This window comes from Diorhabda carinulata, chromosome 2 (genome assembly GCF_026250575.1).
Source record: "Diorhabda carinulata isolate Delta chromosome 2, icDioCari1.1, whole genome shotgun sequence".
Taxonomy (NCBI): domain Eukaryota; kingdom Metazoa; phylum Arthropoda; class Insecta; order Coleoptera; family Chrysomelidae; genus Diorhabda; species Diorhabda carinulata.
The window spans coordinates 23509941-23522602 of record NC_079461.1 but is presented as its reverse complement, the minus strand read 5'-3'; the positions used below and the strand labels follow the sequence as shown (position 1 = coordinate 23522602).

At 30.8% G+C, this 12662-nt stretch overlaps 1 protein-coding gene across 1 annotated transcript in view; it reads right to left on the bottom strand.

The window, feature by feature from the left end:
* The window catches only part of LOC130903750 (nuclear hormone receptor FTZ-F1), a 342850-nt gene extending 332398 nt beyond the window's left edge, over positions 1 to 10452 (bottom strand). The window contains exon 1 of the mRNA XM_057816007.1: positions 10072 to 10452. Coding sequence (XP_057671990.1) covers positions 10072 to 10246 — 175 coding nt within the window. The 5' untranslated portion in view covers positions 10247 to 10452. The remainder of the gene's footprint in view (positions 1 to 10071) is intronic.
* Positions 10453 to 12662: the final 2210 nt, after the last annotated feature.

The following is a 12662-nucleotide window of genomic DNA, read 5'->3' as shown; positions in this document are numbered from 1 at the left end:
TCAAAAATGAAAAAATATAAACTCATTATGAAATGCATTATTATGAATTATAATTTTGTATTAATTCATTATTAAAATAGAAATGAATTAGCATCTGAATTTTGGGTTGCTACTTAAGTTTTGAGATAGACAAATAAAAACAAATATTTATAATTGGATATGGCTTTATTGTTTTTCACGATATTCTCTATTTACATCAATAAACTTTTGCATGTGTTTCAATCCAATTCCAATTGAGGTACGTTCAGCAATGATTTGAACGCATCAAACAAGGACTATACGGCGGATGACCCATTAATTCGATGTTTCGATTGTTCAAAAACGTTTTTGTTTGAACTGATGTGAAAGAGATCGCAACAAATCTTTTTCGTCAGTCAAATGTTCATGCAATATTGAATGTATGCGAGTTGAACTAATACTCAAGTATTGGCTCAATATCACAGATTGTCACATGACGATCTTGCAATATCAGTTTACGCACAGCATCGATGTTTTCTGGCACAACTGCTTATTTTGGATGACCTACACGAATTTCATCCTGTAGCAAAGTGCTACCACGTTGGATTTTGGAAAACCAGTGAAACACGGTGGCTCAAGATGATACTTTACCACCAAAATTCGAAGCTAGTCAATCGACACACTATTTAATGCACGTCATAGAAAATCATCGCACGAAAATGTTCGTGATTGAATTCCATTTTCTGAAAGTTTCAAGTTTCTGTTAACAACTCAAATAGCACTCGTATGACGTTCCGAGTTGGTTCACCATTAAAAATGTCAGATTTGACATATTCGCATCAGTGTTGTAATATGTTGAAATTTAAGTAGCAACCCTCGTATTTTAATTGAAATTTACTTTATTGATTAATAGCTGCTTAATTTTTGCCGATTAATTATTTTTATGTACTTCTCTAGCGTTGTCTTTATACAAAGTTTGAAGAGTAAGTTACCTAAAATACTGAGAAAATCTTATCAATAATAATGTTAACAGTATTGAAAAGTGCAAAAAATGAAAAACCACGGTCGCATATTAATCAAAATATCAGTATTTAAAATTGTAAAGGAGCCTATTTAATACAAAATAACGAATTTGTGGGCTTTCAATAAATATTATTTTTTGTTGTATTTTTTTTCATATGTTTGATATTGATTTTTTTATATAAGTGAAATGGAAATTAAACTAATCGCAGAACTACTGTTTTAATTGAATAAAGTAAACGGACGTTCCATAAATGTGACAAGGACAGGGGGCGTGAAAAATCGTATTCTGTAATTTATAGTTGTCCCCTAATGACTTGAAATAACCGTTATATATGAAAGTATCGTTAAAAACTTTTTCGCAGAACGAATAAAATTCAATTCGACTTTTTATTTTGTCGGGTGCTAAATAAACATTATGGGCAGTCGGTATTTTTAAAGCGACGCTTCGTGATATATACAGCAAAGTAAATTCAATACTGACTGTGAAATGCATATTAACCTATAGTAAAACTGTATGACGGCAAAATATAGTCCCAAGGTTTTGCATACAACTGAAGCCGTGCCAAGTTCCGGAGAAAACGAAAATAGAACTACAACAATCAACGGTGATATATACCGTAAACAAGTTAGGTTTCTTCCAATGTTTAAATGAATTAAACGAATTAAAAAGTAATTACCGTGTAATAAAAAACTAGTGTTTGATTTTATGGGTTATAATTATCTTCATCACCATTAAGGAAGAAGACAGTCGAATGAAAATTAACATTGAATGTAGAGAGAAGATTGACGCGGGCAGGTAAAAAATCTTGACAAGTAATTACAGTTCTAACTTTTGTCAATTGAATATTATTGACAAATCAGTGGAGTATTATTCAATGCTAAAAGTCACGTCAAAATTTAATCATAATGTATTAGATTGGCGCAAGTAAATGAAAAAACTTAGCGTTGATTATCGGCAACAATTTTTGTTGGGTGAAGGGTCGAAATTAATCGCAGTTGTTGAAGGTTCCATGGACAACAGAAATAACAAGTAAGAAAGAGGAAGTAATTAAGAAGAATAACTGTACCATACAAGGTGTTGTCAAATTTAATGATATGTCTTAATGAGGTGTATATTTGTTAACTGCTAAATGCCAAGAACGAATCATAATTTTATTTCTTATCTTAAAATACTGAAGATAAAATCATAATATAAAATAATAAAACATAATGTATCAAGGATTGATGTGCTAATATTCTTTGAGACCCCCATATGCACGTATCACAAAGTTGTTCAGGAAGATTGTTACAGGTGGCAGATTATGGTCGTCAATGGCATTTTATAACTGATCCCAAACTTACTCTATGGAATTCATTTCAGGGGTCCTGGGTGAAAGCGGTAAATGAACCTTAATTTTTTATTTCTTCTGAAACCACCCTAGCTCGTTAAGGTCTCATACTATGATCAATAAAATATGTCCTGTCAAGTTTCCATCTAATACAATCAACTCAGTATCATTATGGCCAGACCATAATTGTACCTCTTCAAAAAAGGTGAATTTGTTGGTCATGCCGTTAGATTGAAAAAATGGATAAAAACGAATTTCGTGTGACGATAAAGCACGGCTGAGTGGAAGCGGTAAATGAAGGAAAACCTCAAATTTCTATACCTTCTGAAACCACCACAACTCTTACTATCATCAATAAAAATGAACTGGGGGCCTGAAATGACATGAAATTCTGACAGTATGATCATACCATTCCAAAAAAGGTGAATTTATTGGACATACCGTTCATTCAAGGGAGTCAATAGATTTATATTTCGTTATACTGAGAAAAATGATTTTCGTGTGTTAATAAAACATTGCTTTTTGGCAAAAAACACAATTAACGCCAAGACATAGCTTGATAAACATTATTTGGAATTTTCCCAGGAAAATCAACCATTGAGAAGAGTTTGCTAGGTTCAAACGAGGTGAAATGACCAAGAACTTTTGAATCCGTAAAATCACCGGTACTTTATAAATAGCAAAGGCATGCTTGGATAACTAAAGATATTTTCCTAGAGTAGATCAGAGGACTTTGTTTTAGAAGTCAAACATCATTTGAAGAAATTAGGTTTACCACATTGTTACTTTTAAATAATGTGCCCGGACATTAAGATGCTAAGATACAGAAGGTGGCAATTTTGCCGTACTATACATGCCATCAAACTGTACACCTTCAATTCAGCCTATGGATCAAAACGTAATGTAAAATGATATGGTCAATTACAAATAGAAACTGGTTTTACTCGTAATACTACAAGATTTGTAAAGAAAAAGCAAAAGAGTTGTTCGCCGGCGCAATGTTGGGATCTTGGAAGCATTTAAGGCCTAAATAATTCAATGCAACAGAAGATGAATTAGGGAATAAAGGATGGTTTCACGGTGAAAGCTATCTAACATTTAGTTTTTTACGCAACCATGGGTATACCGAAAAAACCATTTCCACTTTCTTGATAATCAACGAGAAAGAAAATTGCACAGAACCCATAACAGATGATAAGATCATAACCCAAAAGACTGACGAGTCGTTGGTTGAGATGAGCACTGAATATTAATTTGGAGTTCGTTGATCTGGCTTTAACCACAAAGGTTAGGTGCTGCCTAACTTGAGGGACAAAGCAAAAGTAATGATGAAGTTATCGATTAAACCAAAAATCACAAAAAGAAAAGTAAAGTAATGACTGAGAACATAAAAGAAAATTCGATTAGAGTACGATTAGGGATAAAGCATTTTCTTGGTCAATAAATAGAATCCGTCTGAGTTTATGAGTAAGTAACTTACACTTAACATATTTTGTGATTTAAATATGTACATCTTATAAGCTCAATAAATATATTTCCTAAAAATTTTTTTCTAACACACTATTTATTTATTTACTCTAGTTTCTTGATATTTCGAAATATCCATAGTACTATTGAAATGAAGATTTTTAGTGGCACTTTTAAATTTATTAAATTGTAACTTTTGGATGTCCAATTTCAAAAGGTTACCCACCCTCACCCTATACCAAAACAGAAAATGGAAAGAAGTACACTCAGTATAATCTTCTCTTTGGCTTTTTGAGTTACTAGTTATTCTGTTATTTTTTATCATAGCTATTGTCCATGAATAATATACAGGTGTTGTTCGTTTTACATTTTTATTATAGGTAATGAAATATTTTTTGGTAAAGAGGAAACTGATTTTTGTAAATGATATCCACTTTAAAAATATTCTTCTTTTAATTTTAAGCGCTAATTTTGATTTTCAATTTAGTTCCTAATTAGTTTTTAACTCATTTTCAAAAAATCAGAGAAAACAGATTAAACGTGTCACACACAATATTTTCACCTATTTTTACATGAAAATTAGCCCCTCATATACATGGTATTTGAAAAAAAGGTGATCCCATCTGGAGGATAGTTAGAAAACTGAAATATAATTGGGGTATTCAAGATGTAGAGCGTTTAAAAAAAGTTATACACATTTACTCGCAGCATTGTAATGAAATTTTATACGAATTAGTTTTGGAAACCAATACATCCCATGAATTCGGTTTCATATCTGACTCTCATAGAGGGCACTAGTTACACGGTTCGTACCAAGTACCAATATTGAATATAACTTTGTTGGGGATAGATTTATTAATCAAAATTTCAAGTAGACTCCGAATCCTTTCAATTTTACACCAACAAATGTACTCTAGGTAAATCTCGATACTATGGCCGTTTTAGGAATATTTTGATTTGAAACTTATGAAGTAATAACCCATGTTGATATAAAGTAATGATAAAGTTATCGATTAAACCAATAATCACAAAAAGAAAAGTAAAGTAATGACTGAGAACATAAAAGAAAATTCGATTAGAGTAACTGTTCAAAATGTCCTCCGTTTTCATGAATACACATATCCTATCCTTATCCATTCATCTTTTGCACGGTTGGGGATCAGCTATGAGCTAAAATGGGTATACTACAACTCGTGACGATTTTGAATCCGTTGAGATAAGGATACGCCAACTCAAGACGGAGATATTTCAAGTAAACGAAAAGGTAGTCCGAGTACATAATACAACTAGTGACGAATTCACTAAGGGTATTACCCGAAATTTGGTACCAAATCCACTTTGTAAAGTTGGAAAACCCAAAAATTGAAAATTAGAATTTTTAAATCCTTGAAATTGCATTTCAACATTAAGTAGATACTAAACAATATACAATAGAGAAAATTTCTAAAATTCCATATAACAAAAATGCACACTTCCAATTGGTTGAAATTCTACCCCTAATATTAGGTTAGGTTAACTGCATATTCTTCCGTCACGAGTTGTCTAATCTTCACGATAACCACGATCACGAATTGACATTGTAACAGAAGTTAAATTTTATGGCGGGTATTGAAATCAAGAGTTGGCGCACGCCCTCCAAAATTGCATGACCGAGAAGGCCAATGGATCAGATCTTCTGAATCTCTACCAACCCATTGATTGAGAATATGGTTACTCAACCAATTACGACACCTTATATCAAAATGCGGTGGAGCTCCATCGTGCATAAAAAGTTTATTCTTCTAATAATATAAAATTCAGGTATTTTATCATCATTTAAATTTCCAGGTGGAATATGATAATTTATTAAGTTGCTACCCTAACATTAAACGGTAATATGAAACGTAATTACTTGTGGATTCTCTTCACACCAGTAGGTAGTATGCATTATGGGAACAACCATACATTATAATGTAAAATTGGTCTCGTGGCTGTAGAATGTAGCTGCTGCTTGTCATATTCCTTATGCTAATTGTTGGATCTTGATCAATTAATTTTAAAAGATTTTTTTACTTTAATGTTGTTCTTGGCTTACCAGAGTTCATTTTCATTCATTCATTTATGGTCCCAGTTCCTCCATAATGTCGTTCAATGGTTCTAAATGTTTTTTAACTTGGTAAGTTTCTTCTAGGAAACTTTTCTGTAATGCTTAAGGTTAATATCATGTCGGTCCATTCAACATTGGATTACATTTTGATGAGCAAAATCTAATTTTTTAAATAGCAAGGTTTGAAAAATCTTATTGTTGACTCATCGTCAAAATATAGGCAAAACAAGACATGTATAGTGTGTAGTCTGAGAAAATATATCACATTAAAGTGTGGCGTCATCTATGAGGTGCAAAGGACAAAATTTTACAGTTCTCTGTAGAGAAATTCGCTTAAGGCGCCATCTGTTCCAGATTTATGGAAGCTACGATTAATGACAACAATCAACGTTGAAGATCAGTTTATTATTAATTAATAACACCATTAATTTAAATAATAACTCACCTATCATTTAAGTTGGACCAAATTACAGATATAAGCCAATTTTCATGAATATCATTTGACTCGTTTTTGAGTTCATTCGGAACATACACATGGACACTGAATTTTTATATATTAAGATTACAAGAAAGGAAAGCCCTCCATCCCAATTTTTTACATATAGCCGTTTCATAGATGTGGTCTCCACCAAGCAACAAAAAAATTTAAATCCTCATAATACATACTAATAAATAATAATTTATTTGCAAAAATTTGTATTATAAATCATATAGAGAAGTTATGTTCAATATTTGGTACGAACCATGTAAATAGCGCCATCTATGAGAGTCAGATAAAATAAAGTCATGGGTTGTACCACCTTCCAAACCATACTCATATAAAATTTTATTACAATCATTTTTCGGTTTTATATCTATTATCTTTTTTTCGAAACACCTATATATTCTTAATGAGAGCAAAGTCTTCAAAACATAAACGTCAATATTAGAATGATGCGATCGAGTAAAATATACAGACATTTTTCAATTGAATGGTTCAAATCTTATTTTATCATCAAATACGTGATGTTTTTATTTAAATATCAATATGTAGGTCATAGAAAAAACTATTTATTACTCAGCTGAAATTGTTCATTTCACCCACCAAATAATAATTCCATATACAGTGAAAGTCTATTCCATAATTCAACCATTCACTATATTGATAAATAATGTAGTGTTTCTAGAATAAAATAAAATGCACAATGCAATTACGTCGCTTATTTTAAAAACCGACAAATTCTGCGACGAAAAGTATTTGGCCATTAACTTACAAATCGAATACAGGGTCTTTGTATGCATATATTTTACATCTCCGCTATTTTTATCCTCAAGGCAAAATTGTGTATACACACTGTTCAGAGGAAACTATACTATGTGAATTGTGAATATGTCGTTCAACTCTATGTAGTGTTTGTATTACTGGCTACTCAACTTGAAAAATTCTAACGACAAAACATTGAACCTTATAAATATCTTTGTTTTTATTTTTGCTTAAAAGGTTTAGAGAGGCATAAGAATTGTAAAAAAATATCTACTATTTCGGATTAACTCAATTTCAAAGGTTTGCAGATTGTTTATTTTGGGATGTATATATTGACACTTTATACCAATTAATTTCAAATTTGAATTTAACTTAACCAGTTCTCACTTAAAAATACACAATCAAAATATAAATCGATCAGTATCAAAACAAGAGAAGAGTACCACAGAATAATTAGAACCAAAATGGTTACCATTGCTCCAATTGACACGGCACAGTTTATGAAATTGTTTATGGATAAACGGCCATTCAACAGGAAATAAATATTTGAAGCTTCTACAAAATAAGATTTGATTTCTGCAAGAGAGTTGTCCTGTTCACAATTAACTGAGGTTCAAAATGGTTAGGAAAATACTTTTGATAATAGCATTATTTCTTCAAATGACCTCCTAAATCCCCAGACTTATCTAAAATCATTTTTTACTTTGAGGTTATTAAAAATAAAATATTTATTCCCTTGGAAGAGCTACAAATCTTAACACATGTTTCAATATAATGTAAAATAATAAAATTGAATTATCTCAGCACTTATTTCTAAAATATATAATTTAATATTGATTTTCACCAAATATTTTCATATATTATTATATTTATTTCTGGAAATCCTTTGCCATTCATGTTTCAGAATCTACTGGTAGATTGTAGTAAGTTGATTTAGATATTTACAAAGAAATTGATAAGCCTCAACAAAAAAATCCAATACTCCCCAACCAATATTTGTTTCGAATTGGAGGATTCAAACTCAAACTTGTGTTAAAAAAATCCCTGTCTATGGTGATATAAATACTATGATTAAATACATAAACATTTTCATATGATTTTAACCAAAAATTGTAGTCACAAAATGTTTCGAACCTAAGTACATGCAAATTCTTTGTAATAAGACCTATAGCTTTTTCGAAGTGTTGTTAAGAACTAATCACCAATTAGAAAACTAGGCATATTTGCAGTCTTGTATTCCTTTTATTTCTAGTAGCATCTATATAAACAAATTTAAAGCCGGACATTTAATTTATAATTCAAAAATAAATAATTTTGTAATTGCTAAAGTAAAGCACATATCTACCTCAGAACACAATTTGATATGGTAATTAATGATGGTTTGTAATATACTACCAAAAACTCATGTTTAATGAGATTATTAGGAAAAATAATTTAATATTCACAAAAATTAAATTGAAGAAACCAGAATCTGCATAATAATATTATACTAATGGATAGCCCAGTAGTGTGTCAGCATTAGAGCTCTTCAGTATATAAATATTAAAATAACCATAAAGCCTGGTGAAAAATAAATAATATTATGAATCAACATGTTATTTAAACACTAAATGAGCATTCAATTAGTCTTCGAAGATACCTGCATATTTATTGTTGTGGATTTTCCTTTGAAACAACAGTAAGTCATTTTTATATGAATATGAAATAAAGAGGTTAAAATAATAAAAAAACTTAATCAAACTTTATAGCCCTGGAAATTCCTGTCATCAGCTATGAGACAGGATAAAAGCAAATTTCAACAATTACTTCATTATTGAACATATGTTACTTTTATATATAGAAAAAAATTAACATAATACTACTATTTTCTTATTGGAGTGTTATTAATAATCACTAAGTTTATTTGACTTATCCATTGTCAATACATAAATAGCAGCTTTTATACATTGGTTACAATTTCCAAATGAAAAAACAGTTTTCTTACTTTCATTTTATATGTTACAAGTTTCGATAGTCCTCTAAAATATAGTACATAAGTACATACTAGAAACATTCCTTTTTTAATTAGAAACAGCATTTCAATATTAACATTATTCATATATTGTATATATTAATTGATATATTATATTGAAAGTAACTTTTGTACCACAAAATATCGTTTGGAAAATTGTATTTTTAATGTTATTCATAGATTATTGATATAGGATTGTACAAATCAAGTATTTACGTCTTCTTAGTATAAAAAGTACATGTACTGAATTTTTTCAGTTTTCTCTGTATATTATGCACATGACTGGGCTAACAATACAATGAAAGGAAGTGACAACAATCAAAAAGTTTCTGTTGATTTTATAATGCGATTTAATACTGAGTTGTATAACACGGCGATGAAAATTTATTAACAAAACATAAACCCGTATAATATAAAGTTGCTCCTAGAAAACTGTTTAAAGCTCAGAAGAATCACGCACGCGCAAAATAGTGTCGGCTTGTAAAATATCACTTGCACCTGCACTTGAACTGAACCTGACCTGCCAAGGGACACAGTTTCCAGGGATAGCCCAGAAATCAAACTAACAAGTGGAGACTAGGTCAAGGGATGGATACACAATTATTTCTTTATGATGATAGATTAAAAGACAAGAAGATAAGCATAATTATTCAATTTAGGATAAATGTATACACAACTATATTATTCTGATATAAGAAATGTCCTTTTTCCCGGCGCAACCTAGGACAAGGCGATATAATATGAAACATCGTTGCCGTACCCTACTTACACGAATACACAGACATTGCAAACATGAGTTTCGCTTTCAATAACACTTTCACACAGACGAATATACATTAACCAAACAAAAGTGAGTCTTCTACATTAAAGAGTGAATTTCGATTATACACTGATTCAATAAACTGTTTATAATTATATAACCTGCAAATTGTAAATGGCATGCAGGGGAAATTACCTCCTGAATTTGATGAAAAAGGCACTTGCAATTCTACGTTGTCATTGTCTGTTACAACTTCTAATTCCACCTCGGCATTGACCACTGAAACCGTAGTAGACGTGCCGTTTTCATTTTGTACGGTAGATACGGCAACAGAGCTAGGAACGCTCATACCCGTCGTTTCTTCATGCATTGTTTATTCAATTACGCACTTATCCCGAAATGATAAACGAATTTACCACGCCTCAAGGTCCAAAGAAATTTTGACCTTCAATTTCGCGCCAAGGTTTCACAAATATCTATTTCTCACAACGATGTAAAATCGAACGTTGTATAAATGTAGGTCTCTAGGCCACTTCGCTTACACTTTGCATTCAGACAGACAGACATGACTGTACTAGTCAAACGTGCAACTGCTTACATAACCTGAAACTGTCAACTTACATTATCGTCCTTTTTTAAACTCTTTCCTGATAATCAAAATTCATCTTAAAATTATTAATATCATTTTACAAAGCCAAATATGCAACAATTTTTTTTTAAATCTCAATATCGAGTTCTACACACTTTCTCGTTTTTAAGTAGGTCAAAGTTGTTTATTCATTCTGTTGCGTTTATCGTTATTACATAACTGGTGTTCGAATTCAGGTTGTATTGTAATGCCTAGAGATTTATGTTTTATTCATTTACTATTTGCTCTACTGCTACAGTTTCAAAAAAATTTTGCATTCCATATAACACGAGGTATTGTATCGCGCAAGCGTTTTACACTTTTAAATTTCGGCGGTAATATATTATTGCGTAAAAGTTCAATTGTGTAAGCAATTACACAAATAAACGCAATCAGATGATTATTAAAATCAATATTTACAGCACGAATGACTTTTAATTCAAAGTAGATATCTGGCTAATCAACAATTTGTTTCCTTATATAGTAGCAGTGTTGATATTGCTTCTTTCAATATATTATCAAACATTACATGATACTATTGTTTACACCTACCTGCACATTTTAATACTTCACAAACTGTTTTCTATTTTAGCGCATTAGGTCCCAAATTTTTTAACTATAAATATTTGATCCAGTTGTGAACACAAAAAAGACCCAGACCTTTGTTAACAATTAAGGTAGCCATAAATGATTTATAATAGATTTTGACAGGACCGGACTTTATCGAGTAGTACAAAAGTAGAGAGAATATTTTGTTGTTTTAATTAGTCGCTTTCCAATTTATTAAGCACTTGACTACGAAACCAATGGGTTCGAAGCTCATGATCTTGGCACACAAAAATCAATTTGAACAAACTTCGTCAAGTTTTGTGTGAAGTGTCCAATTCTAAAGCATGTCACAAATTATTTATTTATTAAAGATAAGATATTAAATATAAGACGCTTGATTTATTAAATATAAAAGACGAATACTATAGAAGTACTTCCTTCAAACCATACTTTTTATTATATAAACCTTCTTAGGCTCTTTTATACTCTTCTTCATTAATAATAAGCATATTCCCCAAGGTATCTCTGAATCCAATAATATAAGAAAATTTTGTTAATGTAAATTTAAATAAATCTACATGAATCTCAAATAAATATCCATATAACATCAATTCTATAGTTTGTCTTTAAAGTACAATTTTGTATCTCATAGAGCCCAAACATTTATCTGTAGTTTGAGAAGGCAAGAAGAAAACGCAATTGTGTTAGATGCACAGACGACAATTTGGAACATGGGTTTGAGGCCCTACGCACTCATGTGCTCGATTTGGTGTTCATATTTTCTGCTACAACCAAAACCGCTTATGAAACAAAAAATTGTTTTGAAATAAAAAACATTTTCTATAGAAATATTTTATTAATATACATAATATATTTATTTCAGAAATCACAAATAGTTGTAAATATATCAGCTAAAAAATGAGAAGACATTTGTTGCCTATAAAAACAAAAAAGAGAATGGGCAAAGGTTTATAAGTTTATCATTATAATGAAATTGTGAGTACCCATCAATTCCAAGTGTGCAAAAAAATGTATTTCCCGCCTACCTCTATCCAAAGTATACATTCCCTAACCTCATTATAAGGAGCAAAGTCGTACTTTTCCTTCCTAGAGAAGAAAATTACTTTCCTACCCTAGGGAGGAAAAGTACTTTCCTACCCTAGGAAGGAAAAGTAAAAGTGACGTCATGGAATCACTCTAATTGTATAGACATTTATAGAAAATATATATGGTTATGTCCTATAACAGGTCGGGCACGTTTATTTGTCGTCTAATGCCATCAATTATAGTTTCCGAAGAACCTAGGCAAGTTTACTTGCAAATTGTGGAGGAGTCATTCTTGTTTTAAAGCAACACAGAGGTTTGAAGTCTACGAATATCGTTGACTGATATGTGAAGCAATCTCTTGCAAAATAGCGAAAAAATTAGAAACAAATTATGGGCATCACTGAAGTTAATGAAACTTCTTTTTTAAAATGTTATGTGATCTTATTCAAAATGATCTTGAATAAATGAATCATCATCAATAAAGTTACGACCAAGTAACTAAAGTTTTTTCTGATTACTTGAGGAGTAATTTCTAATTCAGGATTTAAATTAAGATAATGAC